Genomic DNA, 23,522 nt, shown 5'->3' on the forward strand with positions numbered 1-23,522 from the left:
GAGTTAGTTGTTGAGTGGACCATGAACTCCTCTGTATACTGAAGTATTCCAGAAATTGCGTCAGGCAAAAATGCAGTAATCCTAAGTACAGCAGCAAATCTACAACAGAAAGGCTGAAAAAGAAACAAGGTGTTGCAGTGGCCCAGACAAAGGTCAGATGCGTGTTTGTTATAGTTGCCTATCATCCAACATAGTGGATGCTTGTGCATCACCCACACACTGCTACCTATTGGCCAGTCATGGGAAGTTGTTTTTGTTATTTTATTTGTTATTTGAATGTAACAGGATCAGGATTAGTCAGTGCTAGCAGTAGTGACAGTAGATCTGAGGATGCAATATAATTTTCTGTTATTGGTTTGTTAAATACATTTTTCTCTGGCTCAAAAGCCAAAAGCATGGTGTCCAGCTCCATGGCCATGATTGTAACTCCGTGAAAAATGGGTTCCTAAACAAAATTTCAGTTGCATTGTATTTCAGCCCACAGATCAAAAGTAAAAATAATCCATAAACATAATCCAATCTGATCAAATCCAACTGATACATTTGCTGAATCTTTACAGTAACTGTTGGTTGATTAAATATGAAAAATATTTGTATAACTCGCTTGCTGTTGTATGTGAAAACTGTTGATGTTCTGACATTGTCATGTGTTATAATACATTTTGTATATTTTTAGATGATATTTATTGAGATGATATTCTTATAACATTTTATGGGAGAAAAGCAGTTATTGTTACATTGATGAGTACTGAAAAACAACAACAGCTGACTCGGGTAAGAGAAATGAATAAATTAAACTGGTTAAAAATCTATTTTAGAAATATAAATATATAAAGATAGTTAAAATTTGATTGGTAAAAACCTTATTCTGATGAGCTACTACACTGATTTTATTCCATCTGACTGCATTTGTAGGTTTTTAAGATACTGGGTCACCCGAGGACATAAAAAAAAACAAACAAAAAAAATAATTTTTGCAGCCATTTGTCTTTGCCATTGGCCATTGGCTGCCCTCAAACGGCGACCCTCATAATCCTCTTCTAATTGGTCAGATTTCAACAGTACTTTCCGGGCGGAAAACAAGTCGCGCTGTGATTGGACAATCCGTCCGCCTAAGATGTTTGGTACAAACGGATACACCGAGTCGCTGCAGGGCGCCGTCAGTCCGGCATGTCTTGTTTACGGCGAGGTTTGATTGCTACACTGAGGTTCAGCTTATCGTTTCAGGTAAGTTTCTTTAATGGTGTTTAGTTGCAGTAACAATTTGCGACTAAAGTACAAGCTGAAAATGCGCCCAGCTCCCCGATAAAAATGGTCGGACCTTTGGAGATGACAGTTCACGGCTACGACTAATGCCTGGTGCGGTGACTGACTGTTATACGCTGACTATCGGCGTCAGTCTTGGCAATGTTGGCGGAGTTAAAGTGAAGCTCTATTTCTGATAAAACGTTTAAAGCACTGTATTGTACGACAATAATTGTCACGGTTACGTTAAGGTTTGCTGTGGTTTTCATACGTTAGCTCATAAATAAAAGTTTGAATGTGAATCTGTGATTTCCAGCAAGTAGACTGCGCTCAGTTTTGATGGAACCGCCGTTTCCATTCGCGTAAAAACACCGACTGGGTTTCTTCGCAACGAATTAGCTACAAAGCCCCGGTACATTTCCCTTTTGCTGCTTTGCTGTTTTTTCACCAGCTTGTGTTAGATGTGAGCTTAGACAACTTTTCACTAACGGACTCCAGTGAAAGGAGACTGAGTGCCAACCGCTATGACTGGCATAGAGAGCTCAAATTCAAAGGTGGAGAGCTGAGGGGTTTGCCTCTAATGTAACTATTATTGTACTTTTATTTATTATAATGGGCGTTGAACTATTCATAAAGCGCTTCTAAACTAAAGGACTTCGATTAAAACATTTACTTGCGCACATCTGCCTCTACTGCACTTAAAATGTCATTATCTCTGCGTCATATCTCTGCATAAAACTACTGCAAGAAATTAAAACCTTTTTTCACACTGTTAGGCATTTTTGTAATGCATATTGAATAATTCATGTTTTCAGTTATTGGTGTATTTTTTTTTTGTTTACAATATTCGTTTTACTCTTGTCTTACATCTTGTTTTTTTTTTTATTTATCATTTAGTAGACCGCTATATTAAATATCTCAAATTTCTGTTTTAGTGTGCTTTTCCTGGCTTTATATAATAGTAAATCTTGACAAAAAAAGGCTTCTGTCTTGGTGCTATGTCGTATTTTGTGACATTTTGTGTGCATATGCTAAAAACCTTCCTTTTTTTTTTTTTTTTAAATTGCAGAATAAACTCCCATCACAGTGATTAGGAAAGTAAGTGAAGCATCATTTTTAAGACCTAATTTCAATTGCTTATGTACCCCGCATGTTTGTTTTATTTTCCATTGTTGTTATTTGCAGAGAAGGCCAGACAAGGAGAGGGAAAAAGAGAGAGCGAGAGAGCAAGGGGATGTTGACTTATCCCTCTGACTCACTCACTCAGATAGTTTGTCCAATGGATGAAGACCCCAAACCCCCAAACCCTTTCTGTAGTGCACCTCCCCACAGTGAACCTCCACCACCTTTCCTCTCCCTTTCCTCCATCACTCCCAGGTATAGTTGTCCCGGCACCTCTTGGTTTCTTTTGCTGTTTGTGTAATTCCCCTCTCTTGCTTGAGGGCACTTTAATGCAACAATGAATATAGGACTTGAAGACGCATAGTGGGATTTTCCAGATTGAAATTAGGCTAACATCCTTTAATACCTATAAATTTTCACAGTTTTAGCTACTAACAGTGTACATGTTCAGCATATTTGTCACTTTAGTGACTTCACTTGTCTAGTTTTGTCTGTATGAATCTAGTATTCTGTGCAGCTAAGCATTGTGCCTCATGATGTTTTTCAAAAGACTAAATTAAGGTGTCTTGAGTTGCCACCAGAGGTAAACAATGCAATCTGCCTTACCTGAGGGGTGTACTATGAAGCAAGAGTAATGGGTCAGCGAGGTATGCCAAGCTTGCAGTCAGAATTTTCCATTTCACAAAGGTGGCCCTCTTTTAACCTGGATAGCTCACCATCGTGGTACATGGATGAACACACAACTTGATCCAGATCAGGTTATGTTAAAAGTTGTGATTTAAAATCAGCTGTAAGCACCACATTTTCACTGATTCTTTTATTTACAGTATCAGGGATTTTTCTGAGTCACAGTGGATCGTTGCTTACATAACCATGATTGGTCCATGTGTATTTAAGCCAGAGACTGTTTTAGCTTACTTTGGATATTTTATAAACAGAGAAGTGTTAAAATTTGAGTAAAAAGCACCACTTAAAGTATTTTTTTCACAGTCTTGGTGACTTTCTAAATGGGACAAAGGCTAAAATTTATTTTTTTTAAAAAGTTTGTGTGTGTATATATATGTATATGTATGTGTATAATATATTTATTTATTTATTTTAACCTCAAAGTGTGATGTAGATTATATGAAGGATTACATTTTGTATAAGGAACCTGTTGAGCCTTACCTGCTAATGCCATCTAATGAAGTCATGCACAGTATGTGTCAAAATTTGCATGTATTCAGTTGATGATACAGAAAAAATGTATAAATTTAATCTGCTGCTAGTTCTAATGCAATAAAATTAACTTCACTTTGATGTGGTGATAAATTAAAGTAATTTCCACTTTCAGGCTATGGGACAGAATCAGACCTAAACACATTGATTAGCCTGTAATGTTTAAATGTATCAATCTTAAAGTTTCAGAGTTCTAATGATCTGTCACTGCACGACAGAGTGTTAAAATAAATATATTAATCCAAATTGGTATTTTCCTTTTTTTGCAGCAGCAGCAGCAATAGCATTGCCTTTTGCCATTTTATTTTTATTTTCTTTAGAGCTCTCTGTCATCTGTTCATCATCACATTGTCTCTAATTGGAGTAGGTGGTACTCAGCTGATCCACTTTGGCTGACAAAAGATTGAAATGATGCATCAAAAGCCTCCTTTTTTGTGAGTGTGTACAGCCTGAAGCACAAAGCCTGAGTTAACAGAGAAAGTTGATAACCACCATTGTGATACCCATTATTTCTGACTGAGGTTTGCAAGGAAAGCCTGGCTATAATGTTGAATGTGCTTCATAGCACACCCCTCTGAAGTGCAGACAACCACTAGTATTTAGCTTTAAATAGCTTTTCCAGACAGTGGGTGGATCTGTGAAAGCTTGCAGGTAGTGAAGCTTAGCTGGGATTATTTGTGTTTTCATAAATACTTAAATGAAAGAATTTGTTAACCTGGTTTGGTGTAAAACTTGCGTAGGAAGTTGGATATCAATTATCAGATGATTTGTAGCTATTACATTTATGCAGACTTTATTATTTTTTGTTTCTGTTATACTGTATCAATAAATGGTTTTCATCATAACTTGGATTTTTTTTTTCCTTTTCTTTCTTATTTTACCCTTTCACAGCTGTGCAAAGGATGGAATATCTGGCCACAGAAGGAGTGGTCGCATTCAAGGCATCCAAGCTCAAACTCCTAAAAAACACAGTAGCACAGACGGTCAAGCGGCTCAGAGACCGTGCAGACAGAATCCGTCCCCCACAAAGAGACAAAGAGAGAGTGGGATTATGGTAGGAGTCTTACATAAAGGAATTTTTATGGTCTTTGGTAATGGAATAAATCAGTGTTAAAGCACCATCTCTTTCACATATAGGTGCAAGTGGCACAATCTAAGCTGTCGAGAGCTGAAGGAACAGATGTACATGAGAGCCAAAACAAGGTGAATATCTGATTCCATGAGCTACATTTTCTTATCACATAGCTCTGATATTAGCTCTGAGCTAAAGGAGAGATTAAAAGATAAACTGAGACAGCCTGTCCATCCTCGGTCATAGTTTTTTCATCTTTTCAAGCTGTCAGTGTCTAATCTCTGCATGCAGACGCTATACAGTAGACCTGTACAGTAAACTGGGTGTGAGGGTTAATTGAGCGACTTAATCCTCCTTTACGGTCTGCTGCATCTGACATAGACAAGCAATCGAGTGTCATAATATGACCTAAAACTGTGGAGACTGCAGATTTTAAAGAGAACAATGTTTTCTTTGCAGAAGTGAATTTGTATTGTTAATCCAGAACTAACACAAATGACCAAAGAGGTCATTAAGCAACCAAACTTGGTATCAGCTGTTTACAACTCATTTTGTCTATGTGAGAATTATTTATTTGTGAAGGAAAAACTATAAATTGAAGAGAAAAAAAATACCATGAGAGACACTAATTTGTTATAATTATGCAGAAAGTTATGCAACAAAATTAAATGGAAAATTAGCATGGATTTTTTTTTCCTCTCATCCAGAGCACTATTTTAATGTGTTTGGTTGGTTTGAGCAGCAGCTTGGCTGGTATAAGTGCTCAGCCAAACATACCTTAATGTTTATGAAATATTTCTAAAATATTTATGTGCTTATTTTGCAGGATGGTTTTGATTTTGACTTTACAGCAAAATGCCAAAATAGGTAAGTGTAACTGATAATTTTTCAGTTTGTGTCTAGTTGATAATTATTTAGAAATATTGATTTAGGCATTTTTATTAATCTTATATTTTACGGCTTGAATAAGAAACAGTCTGGAGTATAGTAATTGTAACCAAACCCTTTGACATGTGCATGGATCAAGTTGTTTTCCATATAATCTGTGACAACAGATTGGTGGAAAATCAGTCAAGATGTGGATAACCAAATGTTTGTTTTGTAGAAACTTTTGTTTATGTGATTATTATGATTTGACATTGCTTCTAAATTCTGACTGCTGTTTCTCTGAAAATCAAATTTTACTTTTTGTTCCCTCATAGGCAAAAGGACCAAAAAGCCCCACAGATGAAATTAAATCTGTCTCCAGGAGAAAATGTAGCTGAGCTGTTGGATGAAAACACCACACAGAGTCTCGATGCCCCCAAATCTGACATGGATACATGCGGGTATTTGGCTGCTGAGCAGACTGCTGAAAATGCATATTCCTCAAAGGGATGGGCGATTGGCCCGTTGTTTCAGTCGCTCAAGTCAAAGATGGCCAGTTTCACAGAGATAGTCATGAGTCCTGTTAAACTCTTCCGAGCCACCAGTCCTCCACTGCCAGCGAACGATCCCGATGGCCTCATTGAGCTAAAGACTGATGGAGCAAATGATGTTGAATGCTCAGAGCCAAGCAGTACGCTTCATCCTGAAGGACAACGTGAGAATGAGAATCAGGATGACAATGCTAGTCAGCATGAATTCACTGGTGTAGAAGATGCGCAAAACATAAAAATGGTTGCTCCTAAATATTGTAAAAAACTAAAGTTTGTTGGGGATTCAACATCTAGTTTTCAAAAAGTTGATGAATTTGCAGTGCATCAGAAGGAAAAAAACTCACCTGCATTAGTGCCTTTGCCACACTGCCCCTCACCATGTACTGTGTCAGAGCCTGTTGGGTCCTCTATCATTTTACGGTCCTCCACCAATGCAAGTGCCTCTTGTGAATCCAGGTCAAAGATGAGTAGTGCTTTGATGTTCCAGAAAGTCAAGACTTCCGTCCATCTGAAACCACGTCACAGAAAACGTGCAGGAAATAGATCTGACTTGAAGACTGTTAACTCTACGGAAGTGTCTGACCCAGAGGTCCGTGACAAGCAGCTGTCTTACCAGAGCTTGGTTCAATCAAACAACTTGGACTCAAGTGACTCTGAGAAAATGCTGTCATCATCTTTTTCAGTCTGTTACACTCAGCCTGAAGTGGACTGTTTTCAGCCTGATGGTGATGAAAAAAATGGGAACACGGAAAGTTGTCGCTTGGTTCGTCAAACCCTCCAAAAGAGCCTCAATGACGGTGTTAATAAAAGAACTCTGAGGTCCACTTTAGATTTGCAACAGCAGGAGTGTCTGCTAAATCCCGTCAAGTGTTCAGTTTCTGAAAAGAGGGGGTTGAAACTGAACTGTCATTCCCAAGACTCCATAAAGAGAAAAAGACTGACAGCAGATACACATACAGAAGATGCACAAAAGCAAGAGTTATCAAACATTGCTTCAGGCAGCGGCATAATGAGAGGGTTGAGGCTAGAGGAAATTGAGTTGATCAATGAAGAAGCACCGAAACTTGTGAGACAAAGACCGGTTGTTTTTGTGTCAACAAGAGTGACTAGGAAAGGAAAATCTGGTCAAGAAATGCTTGCTACAATCAATGAAGCGGTGTTGCACTCGCAAACTGAAAGTTCCCCTGATGCCATGTTTGTTTGTTCACAGGATAAAACCACTGGTGTGTTAGAAGACAACCACACAGGCTGCAGCATCAAAGCAAAGACTGCTGCTTCATGCAAAAGGCAGAAAAGAACAGTTCTTAGTAAATCTGATGTAAATATTGATAGTATTATGGATCTTGAAACTACTGTGGCCATCACTTCTACAAAACAAGACGAGCCGTCACCTGAAGCTCTCGTCCATCCTCATATAAAGCAGCTCCAGAGCACAAGCAAATGTGGGAATATTAACAAGAAGCCACAGAAACGGAAATCACCAAATCAGATGAGTTCAAGAACAGAATCAGGCAGCTCTTTGGTGTCTACCTCATCAGTACTATCAGTGGAGCAATTAGAACTCATGCCTAAGGATGTTAATACCTCTCAGCATGCTGAAAAAGGAAAGGACTCAATGAGAGGGCTGAGCCACCTGTCCAAGAGACCCAAAAAGGGTCTTGGAGGTGCTCCTCAATCATTTGGATCTAGTGGGACTCAAGAGACACAGCCATGTGTCAACCTTAATTTTATAACCAAAGAGAGTCAGTCTAAAGGCAAAAGTAAAAACACAACGGACCCTGTGTATTTTGAAATGACTCCCTTTGAAAGTAGTTTCCAGCCCATTCCTCTACCCCCACAACTTAATTTAGACTGTCCTCTAAAAATAAATATTGAAAATAGGCATGTTGCTCATAGGAAACTAAAGAGTTCTGCTTCTGTAGCAGAAGAAATATTTCACATCGACTCTGAGGTTGGTAATGACGGCAGCTTCAATCTCTCTAGACTAAGGTCTAGCACAAGAAGAGCTAACATTAAGCCTAGGCAAGCAGATAACCAAAGGAAAAAATGCAGGGTTCTGCACAGTAGGACACACAAAAGTGAAGAGGTGACAAACTCTGTCACCATGGATGATGCAAGCCTGGCAACATCAGGTGCGCTCTCATCAAAAAACAGCTTCTCAAACCGCCTGTTACGCAGCTACTCTTGCCCAGAGATCCTCTGCCTGCGTCCCCATGACACAACTTGGACTTCACCACATCTCAGCAGGGCTCACACATCACACCAGTCCTCCCACAGTCCTTCTGTCTCTCATGCACCGAAATCCCTGCGGCGGGCCCGTCGACACACAGTCTGCAGTGTGGAAGTGGAGAGGGAGATTGCCCCTCTGTGTCTTCGTAAAGAGGTGTACCCATCAAGAAGATCTGCCCCATATGACCCCATCACTCATCACCTGCCTCCTAGTCTTGCACTTTCCCCCAGCACCTCCATCTCAGCTCTTGCTTCTTGCTTCCTTTCAAGCCCGCTGGCTTTCCTTTCTAAGAAGTTTGACAGCAAAGGAGCTGCTGGAAGCCCCAGCACTTCAAGTCATGTTTTCTCTCCTTCCTCCTCTTTCTCTTTGACATCCCCATTAAGCTCCTCCACATGGCACCATTCAAGAACAGACTCCTCTGGCGCTGCCATGGATTCTAGCACCAGGTAACTTTCTTATTAAAGCTTGTAGTATGCTCAGAGGTGTCAAAGCCATGCTGATATTAACTCTTGGTTTCTCTGAAGTGGGAATCCATCAGAGTGTGAGACTGAGAGGAGACAACAGAGTGAGGAGGATGATGATGGCGAGGACACAAGTTCTTCCAGTCAGGAGTTTGAAGATGTGGGGCTAAGAGAAGAAAAGGCTCTCTCTGACTCTGAAATCAAGGTACACACTATTTAAAATAAGTGCAAAGGGGACAAGGTGTGTACAGTTGTCTCACTTTACACTTTAAAATTAATTCAGTTTAATGCAGCAGCACTAAAATCGTTAACTTCCTTGCTCATCGCTACAGGAGGTGCAAAAGCATGAGGAACGAAGAAAGGTGTCTTCTATCAGAATTCGGAAAACTTTACCCAAACCCCAAAACAACCTGACACCCATGGGGCTGCCCAAACCAATCAGGTATGTGCTCTATATAAATATAGGAGGGATCGGGGTTTACTTCAATGTTTGAATCAGCAAATGGCATTTGGTATGTTGTGGCGTTTATTAAATTTGTATAGTCCCACCATTCTTAAAAATGCTTATAATTAAAATTTATTATTTTGCCAACATTTTTCTTTTTGTTAGCTGTTGGTAGCTGTCAGCATAGACATAGTAGTTGCTCAAAAAACACAGTTTCGGCTGTATTTACTGATGCACTAATTAGGGACGCAAAGTTCAATATTTGATTCTGATATCAGTTGAATTCTGACTCAGAAAGCTAGAATTATGGATGCTAACAGGTGACACAAAAAGCTCAGATGATGTTGCCTTCACTGACTTTGTCTCTCTCTCTCTGTGATTGGTGCAGAACTTTTTGGGAAACTGTGGCTGCAGTTAAGGAAAAATAACATTTTGCCGATTCGATTCATGTTATTTCCTTTAACGTGTATCTTGAATCAAGCGTGTGTGTGAGCAAGTGCACTTGCAGTAAAACTTGGAGCAGGGAAAGAGGGGAAGCTATCTTAACAATAAATGACATCAGTATGCAGTAATTAATAAAATGAGACTTGTGCAAATGCATTACAATTTTTAAGTTTGATCCTGTTTTTTGTTTTTTTTTTTTAAATTTTACTAATAAATGCTAACTGTAAATTTATATTTGAGATATATTTGTTACTTTTTATTTTACACTATTAAGAATACAGCAAGTCAAGTCTTATATTGCCTTATCAATATTAGAATGATTTTAAAGTCTCTTCTTCTGGGTCAGGATTAAGCTTATTCATTTAACATGGGTATCGGATCGATATTCAGTATTAGCAGATGCCTACCAAACCGAGGTGTTGGAACAGGAAAACATTGAATTGGTACATCCCTAGCACTAATGCTTTTTTAAAAAAATGTAACAAAATGTAATGGGTGCTTCTTAGACCTGTTTCATAGACCTGTTTTCCATGATCAAAATTGGCATATGTGGGTAGAAGGGCATGGTAAGGGAGATACCACAACCCGTGATTTAAAATCTATAAATTCATGATTTATAATTTGCAACAAAAAACATGGAACTCCTGCCTCCACTTCATGTTGTGTATGAAAGTAGGACAGATTCTACTGACTGACCTACCAATGAAAGGAAATTTATGTCAGTGCTTTTCAGCACATGTGTGTTGTCTATTGATTTCTCTCTAATCCATGTTCACGAATACTGCAGCAATGATTTATCTTTTTGTTCTGCTACACTACAGGCTGAAAAAGAAGGAGTTTAGTTTGGAGGAAATTTACACCAACAAGAATTTCAGTAAACCCCCTGAAAGGTAAGTCAAGAGAAGCGCTTTTCAGACTCCTTTTTCCCTTAATCTTTCAGTTTCTGAATGTGTTGGCTTCATGTCTGATTAGTCACCCTGGTTGCTCTTCCCCTTGAGTGGAAAACGTGATTCTGCTGTGGACCAATGCACAGCCTATGGGCAGCTTTGCAGACTTTTGTCTACATGTTGTAGCTATTTATTGTCACCAGAATGCAGCATCACTGGTCTGTGTGCTACTTTTGTTTGTCCTGTTGTTGGTCCTTGCCAGCTGCGGAGAAGAGGGAGGTTATAACCTAGGAGCTGAAGTGAAACAGAGTGTTTAACACAATGAAAAGTGGATCACTGCAGCTGCCATATGTGCGTCTCATGCTGTATTTTGAGCTTTGATGTGGGCTTTTTTTTTTTTTTTTTTTTCTTTTTGCACTTCTCCCGATTGTGGTGAAGTCTGCTGTTGCTCCTTTTCCTACTGTTCAATCAATCAGCATTCACCCACATGCACAGCATCATCCACTTAGAGCTACATGACACTGGATTTTTGGAGGGCAGCACACAACCAGAAACAAGTACAACACCATAAATTTGCTATTAGAAGTCATATGATATATATGTCAAATGATGCTAGTCTTGACTAAGTTCACTTCCAAGCAGGTTTTCACCCTTGTTTGTTTGCCAGCCATATAATTCCAAAAGTTCTGAACCAAAATTAATTCAACTTTGTGAAAACATGAGTTTATTTTCAAGGCCAAGGTCACCAAAAAAAAAAAAATTATCAAATTTTAAAATTCACATCTCAGTGAATTTTTTTTTTTTTATCTATTGTGATAAACAAATACTGTTTAAGTCATTGATGTTTTCTAATTTAAATTAAAATATAATTAGCAATTATGAACACACTACATAATCAAATCCTGCTTAGATTCAGAGTTTGTGTAGATTTGGGGCACTCCTATAGTTTCACTGTCTGCAAGCTGCTACTGCTATAGTGAAGTAAAAACGCTTAGTTTAACCAGAGGGTGGCACCACAGGAGAAGTCATTAATATAAATCAGCTGAATAACTATATTGAAAATGAAAAGGTGTGTGTGTGTGTGTGTGTGTGTGTGTGTGTGTGTGTGTGTGTGTGTGTGTGTGTGTGTGTGTGTGTGTGTGTCATTTGTGTTTCAGCCGGCTGGAAACCATATTTGAGGTGCCTCTCAATCGCAGGAATGGTTCTGAGTCCTGGTTTGGCCAGAGGCGTGTGAAACGATTTTTGGAGTTCCTGGAGGTCGGCGAGGCCAGAAAACCAAAGAAGCCTCTTGTCGGAGTTGGTAAAGCAGGTATTTCCACTTCCAGAACCCGACGAGGAGGCTTCCTTAAAGACGAACCATCCCTCAGTGTGCAGGATGTGGACTCGCTGCTCTGTGCAAAGCTGGATCAGCTCAATTTGTGGTTGATTCGTGATCAGAAAGACAGCTAATAGATGCCTCTCAAATGACTGTTTTGGCAGCCAACAGATAATACTGTTTATATAAATATTTCAACATGAAGACTGAGTGTGCCAGCGCTTCTTTTGTCAGCACAGTCTGTGTATAAATTTTGTGGTGGCAAGTTCTAAATGAAGAATAATGTTTATTCTGTAGCATTTATAGTCTGCAAGTTGAAGAACATTACATCATAGCACCGTTAAAGTATTGCCTCATAAAAGTGGTTTAAAAATAGTGCTAAAATTCATCATACATCAGTGTGTACAGTAAGTAGCTTTTTCAGTCCTCATTGTCGCCGTCCGTTCCTCCTTAGTCGTTTTCCAACTGCGATGGGGGAAATTTAAGAATATCAGTTGAAGGTACAATTGATGTTCTTGATTTGATCGCAGTATCATAGCATAGCCTGAGTTACCAGAAATCTGCACAAACTCCCCATGAGGATGTCTCAGTGCCATTCACTTACAGTGACTGTGTCCTTAATAAATGATGATGCAGGTTGCATCTGATTTCTGCAAGTGTGTTGGGGCCATTTGAGGTGTAACAAAAAAAAAAAAAAGAAAAAACATTTAGGAGGGGGAAAAAAACTGATTTTCTGAGATTGAAGTGGTAAACTTTTAAGAGTATGTAAAGGGGGAATGTTGCATGCAAACATTAGTGAGGAGGTGCAGCAGTAACTGATGTGCAAAAGCGATCGCTTGATTAAAATTTGCATGTTTTCTTTTTAAGATGCTCACTTCATAGCAATGTCTGGATGTTTTGGTGGTGATATGGTGATTGTCAGCATAAATCACAAACTTTTACATATTTCTAAATCTGATGAATCTTTATATATATATTTTTTTCATGGACTATGACTCCTCCCCAGTCTGCATAGTTTTATTTACCAAGAATGGCCCTGATACAGATTCCTAATGTGCTGTCTGTTCTGAAAGAAAGTCTCACTTTACATGTTGTGACTTGTCCACACCATTGTAAGTGGTTATAAAGGCAGCTATATATTTTTCTTTTTTTTTTTTTAAATAACTAAATGCTGAATGCAATACACTTTTAAAGGTGCCAGGAGGAGATTTGTTTTCACTGGAACCAGTTTCACAACCACGTTTTGTACAATCAAGTGTGTCTGCAAATATTTTGGACTGCGTACATCATTCTCTCAGCTCAGGGCACAGCCTCAGTGAAGGGTTTGTGTTTGTAATTTCATAACTCTCGAGATTTTGTTTGTATGAAATATAACAAAGACAACATGGCGTTCCAGGGAGCATTTCTAATCAAGACTGGACGTGTCAACTGCTGTTTTTTTTTTTGTTTGTTTGTTTGTTTTTTGTTTTTTTGTGGTGTTTATATTTGTATTGCAAGTGGTAACTTGTTATAAAACAACCTATACATTTTTTTTTTTTTTTTTTATCTTTGCCAAATGTTAATGAGATTGCCTTAACTGTAAAAATGTGTTTAAATTGGTGTTTTGTAGGCTTATTTGTAATCAGTGGTGTTTTTTGGTTTTTTAATGAATGCATGTTAAAATGTTTCAAACAGCTCAGAGCACAAACTTTTGGCATTTTATTATAAAAGTGTTTCTGTTAATGTTTGTATAAAAGTACAGCACATATATACATTTGACATTAATAAAGATAAAACGATAGCAATGCAATAATGCCAATGAGGTACACCAAGAACAGGATCTAATAATGTCCTGGTGAAGTACTGCCCTGATCACTGCCACACATTATATCTCCAGAGACTCAGACTCAGTCCTGAAGTATATGTTGTTATTTTAGAGTCAGATTGATTTAACTTTTGTAGCATCTGTAGTTATTTACTCTAACAATATTAAAGTTTAATGGTAAAAAAATATTAAGGATTGCGTCATTACTGGAGAGTAACCGGTATAATATAATATTATAGATAGATAGATAGATATAGATATGGATAGATAGATAGATATATAGATATATATATATATATAGAATGTGTAATGTAGTGTCATTTTCTCTTAACTAGGCAGCGCTGGATTTTTACATTTGAATACGTCCACATGTCCATATATTGTCAAATAAAAATTACAGCATAAAAAGAGTTGTAAGATATTTAAGAGCATTTTCAGCTATATTTGCTCTTTGTGTAAAAACTAAAGGAACTAGAAAAATGTAAATGAGGGCAACAACCCTTTCAGCACAGAAAAAACTAATATAGTCTCTTTTTCTGTTTAATGTAATATTTAGTTTCTCCACAGCTTCAGTATTCATAGTTGTTGACTCAGCAGCTTTGTTCTGTCCACTGCTTGTCTCCATAAACATCAGAAATCAGCAGATTTCCCCTAGTTGTGTGCAGTCTGGTACCAGTAGCAGTAGCACCAGCACCAGCACCAATGAAGCTGAAACCAGGAGGCAAACCCACATCACAATGGAGATGATGCCCCATTTTTTGGCCTCTTGTAAATACTTTGTGGATTTCTTGTCTGTCGTCCTCTTGGCCTTCTCAGCATTCTCAGCCTGTTGATGTAATGATGTGACAATATTTTTAATTTAAAGAAGAAAATCAATAGGTTGATTTAACCAAAACTTGACAACACTTTATTTCAGGCCTTATGCCAAAGGAACACAATGGTTAATAGTTGTGAGCAGATATAATGGTTAAAGTTTTTGTCAGTTACTAACTGTGGGCACCTGTAAGTGGAGGCTGGTGTACAGACATTAGAAATTGCAAAATGGTAAAACAATTGTGTCTTTAATAGTTAATGAGATGTACATACACAGATCTCAAAGGGGAAAAATGCTATATATCTATACATATATGGAGTGGCTAATGTGCTAGGGGCCAGTCAATGGTATCAATTCCTTCAGGAGGAACCCAGGACCTAATGCACCCGTGTAGGGTCTGACAGTGGGTCCAAAGATCTCATCCTGATGCTTAATGGCAGTCAGGGTGCCATTGCCTAGCCTGTAGAGGTTTTTTGGTCCCTCTATGGATATACCTCCCCAGACCATCACTGACCCACCACCAAATCAGTCAAGCTGAACAAGGTTACAGACACCATAACGTTCACTATGGCTTCTCTAGACCCTTTCTCCAGTGGCCTGCTGGAGGTCATTTTGTAGCTCTGGCAGCCACTCATCCTTTTCCTCCTTGCACAAAAGAGCTGATACCGGTCCTACTGATGGGTTAACGACCTTCTACGTCCCTGTCCAGCTCTCCTAGAGTAACTGCCTGTTTCCTGAAATTGGCTCCATACTCTTGAGACTGTGCTGGGAGACACAGCAAATCTTCTAGTAATTGCACATATTGATGTGCCATCCTGGAGGAGTTGGACTACCTGTGCAACCTCTGTAGGGTCCAGGTATCATCTCATGCTACCAGTAGTGACACTGACCCTAGCCAAATGCAAAACTAATGAAAAGAAAAAATGTCCATAGCCTCCACCTGTAAACCATCCCTATTTTGGGGGTTGTCTCCTTGTTGCCCCTCTAGTGCACTTGCTGTTAATTTCATCAACACCAAAGCAGCTGAAACTGATTAACACCCCTCTCTGCTACTTACATTGATATCATCCAAGGTTTATTATTTTTAGTACTTGCAAAAACAGCTAATAATTACTTCATAAGAGATGCATCAAAATTTTTGGATTCACTAAGAGGAACTACTTGGCCTTATGTCATATGTCAGGTAAGATGTGACTGAGCATCACAGACCAGTCAAAGCAATAAATATAAACATGCTTATACTCAAGTTTTCAAATGTTAGTTTACTGCAGTTTAGAGCTGCCTGCATCCACTCCAAACATGACTTGTTGTTTGACAACAAAAAGAGAAAATAAAATACCTTGACAGAATAAACCAAAGATGGGACTCCACAGCAGGAGAATCCACAGACAATGCTAGCAATGGCCAGTTTCCTGTGGTACTTGTCATTGCAGCAGCACGCAGGAGGCTCCTCACTGATGCCGATTACTTCATTGCTAGTGTCCTCTGGTTGTTCAACACCTGTTCCTGGTACATGACTCAGTGGGGAGTTTTCCTCCCCATTTAGATTGTTCTGGTATTCTGACATTCTGCAAAATAGGACATCAAGTTAGAGAAAGTCTGACTTGAAGGATAAGATTTGGTAAGCTATGTCAGACTTCATAAAACCAGGAACTGGTTTCACTCTTTGTCTAAGGACAAACCCCGCTTAGGAAAAAGTTTATTTTGTTAAATTATTGCTCTGGGTGTGTGACTTGTGCATTATTTCCTAGATTAATGGTCAGACAGAATAGTAAAAATTATCTCAAAGGTGTTTTATCTCAACTATATTTATTTTTTCAGATTTAATAACCTGATTAATCAGTCTTTCTTTTGTTAAACTGGAGTGGTCAGGGTAATACAGGATAAACATTAAACTTGAGCCTGTCCTCCTTTGAAAAATGACCACATAGGTTGTTTATGCAGGCCCGTTATTACGTTGGTTTTTTCAGTGAGTTGTCTCAGAGCAGCTTTAATAATTCAGCACTGGATAAAATCCCACTTCAAAAAATTTAAATTAAATGTCTCCTACAAATCTAAACACCCATCCATCCATCCATCCATTTGCTGCTGCTTATCTGGATCTGGGTTATGAGGGCAGCAGTGAAAGCAGAGACTTCCAGACCTCCCTCTCCCTGACCACCTCTTCTAGCTCTTCTCCAGGGAGACTGAGGCATTCCCAAGCCAGCTGAGAGATATAATATTTCTAGTGTGTCCCGGATCTGCACCAGGGACATACCCAGAACAACTCAGCTAGGAGGCACCCAGGAGGCATCCACTGCCGACAACACACCAATCTATCTGTCTCATACTTGGAGGTGCTGATTTTCATTTCCATTTCCACAATTGGCTGCAAACCATCCCAGACCAAGCTGAAGTTCACCACCCGATGAAGCCAAAAGTACCATTTCATCTGCAAAAAGCATCTCTGCTTTATGCAGATGAAATGGTCCTGAGGCCACTAAAGCAGAAACTTTTTACCCCTTGGCTGCACCTAGAAATTCTATTCATAAAAGTTATGAACAGAATCCGTGACAAAGGGCAGTCCTGGTGGAGTCCAACACCAACTGGGAACTGGGATTTACTGTAATTTGGACCAAGCTCTCACTGCAGATGTGCAGGGATCAAATGGCTTTTAATAATGAGCCAGAAACCCTATGCTCCTGAAGCACCCCACACAGGACACCCTGAAGGACGTGATCGAATGGCTTCTCCAAGTCCACAAAACCTATAGAGAGTGGTTGGAAAAACTCCCACGGCCTTGAATATCCTTGAGAGGATAAAGAGCTGGTCCAGTGTTCCATAACTAGAACAGAAACCTCATTGAATCTGAGGTTCAACTAACAGATGGCTTGTCCTCTCCAGCACCCTGGCATAGATCTTACTGGGGAAGCTGAGGAGTGTGGTCCCCATGAAGATGGAGCACACCCTCTGGCTTCCCTTTTAAAAAAAGAGAATCACCCCCAAAGTGAGCCATTTCAGAGGCTCTGTGCCTGACTACCACATGATGTTGCAAAAGCCTGTCAACCAGGACAGTCCCATGATATCCATAGCCTTTTGCAACATCATGTGGTAGTCAGGCACAGAGCCATTTCAGAGGCTCTGTTCCTGACTACCACATGACGTTGCAAAAGCCTGTCAACCAGGACAGTCCCATGATATCCATAGCCTTAAGGAACTCAGGGAAAATTTCATCCACCTCACGGACCTGGCCACCGGAGAGCTTTAGAACTTCTTTGGTGACCTCAGTTTGGTAACCTTCAAATTCTTTGAAGACTGGATATTTCCACAGGAAACAGAAAGTATCCTTTAAATGGTGTAACATGAAGAGCAGTATCAGTATCAGTGTTCCCTGTTGCCTAAAAAACAAAAAACTTGAAAAGCCTGATTGGCTGGTGCAGTTAGAAAAATGTATCAGCTGAGTGTTGGACTGAGTTGCATTGTGTAATATTACACAGTGCTGTGAACCTGTATCCTCAAATGTAGTGACATACGACAGTAAATATGAACTGATTAAGAAAGCTTTGTTCATTCATCGCTGTAAACCAAAATCTTAAAAGTGATCCTCCAGGATAGGCAGGGAGTTAACTTGAATGATAATATTGTTATATCTACGACCAAACAGTCAGACCGCATTTAAAGGTTGAAATAAAGTCCAAACCTGATCTCCTCAGTGTGATTTCACCGTTTCAGTGAAGCAAAGTTTGCCCAGTTTCTCTTCAGAATGATATGAAAGTCCTGATGAGATGGTCGGCAGATGTGCCTTCCTGTAAAATATGAAGGTTTCAGTTAAAGGTTCCCACACATCCAAACATCACTCCTGTGGCTGCAGAGAGACGACATAAACCTCCCGTGTCGCACAAGTTGTTGAATGAGAGCCTGGAATGAAGCGGTGTCTGATAGAGGTGGTTGCTTGTTTAATCAGAAGGTGGCACCAGAGGAAAGGTCATGTTATCTAAACCAGGTGCATTACTTTATACTGAGACAGAAAAAGCATTGTGTGTGTATTTATAATCCATTTTCTACTGCTCTGCCTCACTAACCCGACTAGAACTTGACGCTTATGTTGAAACCTGCTCGATGTTCGAGGTGCCTCTCAATTGCACGAATGGTTCTGAGTCCTGGTTTGGCTGGAGGTGTGGCATTTTTAAGATTTCCTGGAGGTTGGCACAGCACAGGTTTAACAAATCTGCACAAACTCAAGGGTTAACCACAGTGTGGTTTGTTAAAACCTATTAAAAAAAGGGGGAAAAAAAGAGAAAAAAAACAAGCAGATTTGTTATAAAGTTGGGGGGTAAAGTGGATTAACTGTGAGGTTAAAGTGGTACACTTTAAGAACATTTAGAATATGAAGTCATAATTTCATGAGGAAAACGTTAACATTGATTAATCTCATCATGCTACATGCACACATGATGTAATTTCATATTAGATATTTCATGTGGAGGTTTTTCTCGTGTGAAATTAAACATACGGTGCTCCAGAAAGCATTTCTGATCATGACTTCAAGTGTCCACTGCTGTTTTTTCTTTTGTGGTGTTTATATTTGCATTGCAGGTGGTAACTTTTTATATTTTTTAAACATCCAAATGTCACAAAGAGTTACTGTAAAATGCTTTTTTCTAGGCACATTTGTAATTCCTGTTTTTTGTTGTTGTTTTTTATAAGGGCATGAAAAAACACTTAACGCAACTCAGAGCACAAAAAATTAAAAATTTTATTAAAAAACTGTTTGTGTTAACATTTGTATAAAAGGACAACATATACATACATTTGACATTAATAAAGCAAAAACCATAACAGTGCAATAATCCCAAGGTAACGTGGTAAGAGCAGGATCCAAGGCTAAAGCTGGAGAATAACAGCTTTAGTCTTAAATATATAATGTATATGTGCATATGTTTATTGTTCTCACATTGTTAAATAAATATTGCAGCATTTAACAACAAGAGTTGTCAAATATTTAATACCATTTTCAGCTGTATTTGCTCTTTGTATAAAAATTTAAGGAACTAGACAAAATGTAAATGAGGGCAGCAGCTCTTTCAGCACAACACAGTCTTTTTCTGTTTTTTGTAACATTTAGTTTCTCCACAGCATTGGTACTTATAGTTGTTCGCTCAGCAGCTTTGTGCGCTCTGCTCCCCATCTTCATAAACATCCAAAATGAGCAGAGACTCCCCCCTGGTTGTGGTCCATTGAGGCTGATCAGTCACCTAAAGTGAAGAGATATGAGACCAGTGCCAGCATCATTGGTGCTGATACCAGGAGGCAAACCCACATCGCGATGGAGGTGTGGCCCCATTTTCTGGCTTGTCTTAAATACTTTGCAGCTCTCTTGTCTGTCGTCTGCTCAGCCTTCCCAGCTTTGTCAGCATCCTCAGCCTGTTGATATAAAGACGTGACAATATCTTTTAGTTAAAGATAAAACTATTTCAGGTTTTATGCAAAAGGAACATGAGTGATTACATATGTAGTTGTGAGCAGATATGACTTAATGTAATGTACATCCACTGCTCTCAGTCTGCTTCAGGGTGTGAAGAGGTGAAATGAATGCAGCTTTTAATTTCTTTTCAAATGTGACTTGGGGGGGGGGGGTGCAAGCCCCTATTTTCAAGCTGAAGAAGCTGCATCAAGAAATCTGGATTCTAACAGGAACAGTTAATTTTATACTTCATAATTTTATAAGAAATGCATCAAAAATTTTGGATTCACGAACAGGAACTACTTGGCCTGGTCTTGTGTAAAGTAAGATGTGACTGAGCAACACAGACCAGCCAAAGCAGTAAATATAAACATGCTTATTTTCATTTATGAATCCACTCCGAATGTGACTTCTTGTTTGACATTAAAAAAAAAATTTAAAAAATACCTTGACAGAATAAACCAAAGCTGGAACTCCGCAGCAGGAGAATCCACAGACAATGCTAGCGATGGCCAGCTTTCTGTGGTACTTGTCATTGCAGCAGGACACAGTAGGACCCTCACTGATGCAGATGACTTCATTGCATTTGTCATCAGATTGTTTGACACCTGTTCCTGGTACATGATTCAGTGGAACCTCTTCCCCCCGATTTAGATTGTCCTGACGTGACTCTGGCATTCTGCAAAATATGACATCAAGTTAGAGAAAGTCTGACTTGAAGGACAAGATTTGGTAAACTTTGCCAAACTTTTTAAAACCATTTAAATGTTTTGTGTGCACAACAGCACTGAAAGGACAATTTTATGCTTTGAGTTTCTGCTTGATAGAAATGTTTGATTTTTAAGATAAAAGCAATTTTAAGTAACTGGTTTTTACTCTTTGTTTAAGGTCAAACCCTACTTAAGTAAATGTTTATTTTGTTAAATTAATTGATTGCCCTGGGTGTGTGACTAATCACAAACATCACTTCTTATTATTATACTACAGCAGTAGTGTGTGACACAGTTCCTATAGTAAGTACTGTTCTTCTGGATATAATTACCTGATTCCTAATTGAGTCTTTTCTTTGTCAGACTGGAGAGTTTTGGGTAAAAGTAAAAGCTTGTGAGCCTCATTTATATGAGCACTGTGGGTGTGCAATATCAAACAGCCACATATTATTTGAGTGCCAAAACTTGCCCAGAGGGAATATCAGGGTTGTAAACTGATCTTTATTTCACTGAGCAACATAGCAGTGTCTATTCTCAATGTCATGCCAAAAAAGAAAAACATGTTTCTAAACTGTATTCATATTTCAGTGCCTTTGCTCAGAGCAGCTTTGATCTGTGATCTGTCTTCTCCACCATTGGACAAAACAATCCTACTCCAAAGAATTTTAAATAAATGCCTCCTACAGGTTTAAACATGTTCTTCAAAAAAAAAGCGTATCCTCTTAAGGGAGCACCGGATTATTTTGAGAACTGGGTATTTCCATGAGAAACAGAAAGTACCTTTTTAATGGTGTAAGACAGGGAGCAGATCAGAATGAATGTTCCCTGTTACCAACAAATAAAACAACATAATAGCTTGAAAAACTAGCTTGGCTGGTGGGTTGTCACAGCAAGTTGAAACCTGAAATGTATCTAATCTCTGATTTAAAAGAGTGTGATGCACAACACCAGCCCAGTCTGTGTTTTTGGTAAGATGAGAAAATGTATCAGCTGGGTGTAATATTACACAGGACTGTGAATCATTTCCAATGAACAGTGAGAAAAGGCTGACCTCCACCCTCACATGAAGTGGAAAACCACAGCAAACACGAGCAGATTAAGAAAGCTTTGTTCAAACATCGATTTACACAAAAAATCTTAAAAGTGGTTCTCCGAGGCAAACAGAGTATTAACAATTTGAGAGATGAGATTTTTATTACTATGACCAAACTGTTAGACTGTTTAAAGGTTGACATAAAGTACAAACCTGATCAAGTGTAAAAAGCAGTGTCTTGAATTCACCCCTCAGTTTGATCTCTCTCCTTCAATGAAGGAAGGTTTGTCCAGTTTCGTTTCAGTGATATTCAAGTCTTGATCTATCGTCTCTTTCTTCTGTACCTTCAAAATATGAAGCTCTCAGTTAAACATTTCCACACATAGACATCCAAACACCACTCCAGCGACTGTAGAGAGATGGCAAACTTGATATATCCCTGTGTCGCATTGTTAAATGACAGGAAGCATAGCTTTTAGTGAAACTCTGAAACTTCCACTCCCATTTCCCCTTACTGTCCAGCCCTCCCCCCCCCCCCCCCCCCCCCCTCTCTTTCCTCCCACAGAGAAACTTGTCAAAATGTTACCTCACTCTGTTACGTTACTTCTCATTTTTTTTCAGTTTATACTTACTCTTTCTTCCTCTCCATCAGTAGTTGCACTCATACATATTTGTACAGACTACAAGTTCCTTATCTATGCCACATTCCAGAGGACCTGCGCAAGGTGTGTCAGAACTTGTATTGCCTCAGGTGAACCGGAGAGTCCAGTCCGCCATCTGTCCTAAATTTTCCTTTTCTTCTGTTTAACACTTTCTTCTCATCACAACAGAATCAATCACTGCATTTCACTAACACATCCTGCTTTTTCTGTTCTCCTGCTACCCCTCTGCTCTCTGACCTATAGATAAGATACAGTCACACCCCTTGACTCAGACACTGATGTAACCTGAGCTGACAACACCCACTGTGCACAAAGAGGGCTCTTCCTTCAGACTAAAACAAATGAGAGACCTGCTGTGACGTTGCAATGTTGTCTGCATCATTCATAGTGTCGGGAGCATCAAAGTATTTTTTTAAAACTGTAGATATGTTCAAACTGGATGAGTTGGTGCCTCTTTATCTAGTTATGACGCATTTCACAACTCTAAATATAGAAACAACAACATGGCACAGTTTCAAATGAATAAAAAGGGCTTGTACAGAGTTGGGATCGATCAAACCTAGACTGTGGAGGGATGCAAAGAAACAAAACAAACAAGCTTAAATAAAGTTACACAACTTCTCATTTTAAAGGAAATTAAAGGGGGAGCTCAGGGTTCAGGAGAAACAGCCTGCTTCAAAATTACTGTGAGCAAATATCCTGTAGTATCTGCATCCAGAAGCTAAAGGAATATTGTTATTTGGGAAAAGTTTCTTCTGCAGGGGCTTCATTTAAACCACCTGTGACCTGTTTGCAGCCCTGAGTGTCACATGCCTTTGACCTTTTATGTTTCAACAATACAACTGAAATTGTGTGTAATAAAACAACACGTTTTGTACATGTGCAATGCAACAGTTATGTGCAATAAAACTGTTCAGGTGCAGATTTTCACAGCTTGAAATATGTTTACATTCTTCGCAGAAATTGCCATAAAATGATGACATACTAGTATTAATAACAGAATTAACCCTCTGAGGTATGAGTCCCCATTGGTAATGACCCTGAATCTAACCCAGTGCTATCAAAATGTGTCAAAAACTCTTCACAGGGTTTGAGGCTATAGCTGGGATTAAAACTCAGTTTTACTATTTATAACTAATTGATGGTGAGGACCTGCAAGTACCTCAGTCTGCAGCTGGACAAACTGGACTGGTCTGTGT

At 39.1% G+C, this 23,522-nt stretch overlaps 1 protein-coding gene and 2 long non-coding RNA genes across 5 annotated transcripts; 1 reads left to right on the plus strand and 2 right to left on the minus strand.

Moving 5' to 3' along the window:
* Positions 1-1,097: 1,097 nt before the first annotated feature.
* Positions 1,098-12,592, plus strand: prr14 (proline rich 14). Of its 2 annotated transcripts, XM_030736448.1 has the most exons (11): positions 1,098-1,227; positions 2,315-2,343; positions 2,431-2,622; positions 4,477-4,639; positions 4,723-4,788; positions 5,484-5,524; positions 5,860-8,751; positions 8,830-8,971; positions 9,099-9,208; positions 10,477-10,545; positions 11,700-12,592. In XM_030736448.1, the coding sequence occupies exons 3-11, from the start codon at positions 2,480-2,482 to the stop codon at positions 11,989-11,991; spliced, it is 3,918 nt and encodes a 1,305-aa protein (XP_030592308.1). In that variant the 5' UTR covers positions 1,098-1,227; positions 2,315-2,343; positions 2,431-2,479; the 3' UTR covers positions 11,992-12,592. The 2 variants fall into 2 exon arrangements, with proteins under 2 accessions (XP_030592308.1, XP_030592309.1); XM_030736449.1 differs by lacking the exon at positions 2,315-2,343 and having other exon boundaries at positions 1,100-1,227.
* Positions 12,593-13,556: 964 nt separating this feature from the next.
* Positions 13,557-18,467, minus strand: LOC115785019 (uncharacterized). The gene is made up of 3 exons (XR_004020314.1): positions 18,155-18,467; positions 15,815-16,043; positions 13,557-14,487 (listed from the first exon to the last, which is right to left on the minus strand). It is a non-coding gene; the product is annotated as an uncharacterized LOC115785019 (long non-coding RNA).
* A 729-nt stretch (positions 18,468-19,196) lies between these two features.
* On the minus strand, positions 19,197-22,548 carry LOC115784960 (uncharacterized). 2 transcript variants are annotated; one of them, XR_004020308.1, is made up of 4 exons: positions 22,294-22,548; positions 21,875-22,005; positions 20,366-20,597; positions 19,197-19,878 (listed from the first exon to the last, which is right to left on the minus strand). It is a non-coding gene; the product is annotated as an uncharacterized LOC115784960 (long non-coding RNA). The 2 variants fall into 2 exon arrangements; XR_004020307.1 differs by lacking the exon at positions 22,294-22,548 and having other exon boundaries at positions 21,875-22,140.
* Positions 22,549-23,522: the final 974 nt, after the last annotated feature.

Source organism: Archocentrus centrarchus, chromosome 8, assembly GCF_007364275.1.
Source record: "Archocentrus centrarchus isolate MPI-CPG fArcCen1 chromosome 8, fArcCen1, whole genome shotgun sequence".
Taxonomy (NCBI): Eukaryota; Metazoa; Chordata; class Actinopteri; order Cichliformes; family Cichlidae; genus Archocentrus; species Archocentrus centrarchus.

Excerpts from the sequence above, each read along its gene's own strand:
- prr14 (XM_030736448.1), top strand. The coding sequence starts at position 2,480 with ATGTTGACTTATCCCTCTGACTCACTCACTCAGATAGTTTGTCCAATG. Across the intron at positions 4,640-4,722 it reads AAAGAGAGAGTGGGATTATG|GTGCAAGTGGCACAATCTAA; the intron begins GTAGGAGTCTTA and ends TTTCACATATAG. Across the intron at positions 4,789-5,483 it reads TACATGAGAGCCAAAACAAG|GATGGTTTTGATTTTGACTT; the intron begins GTGAATATCTGA and ends CTTATTTTGCAG.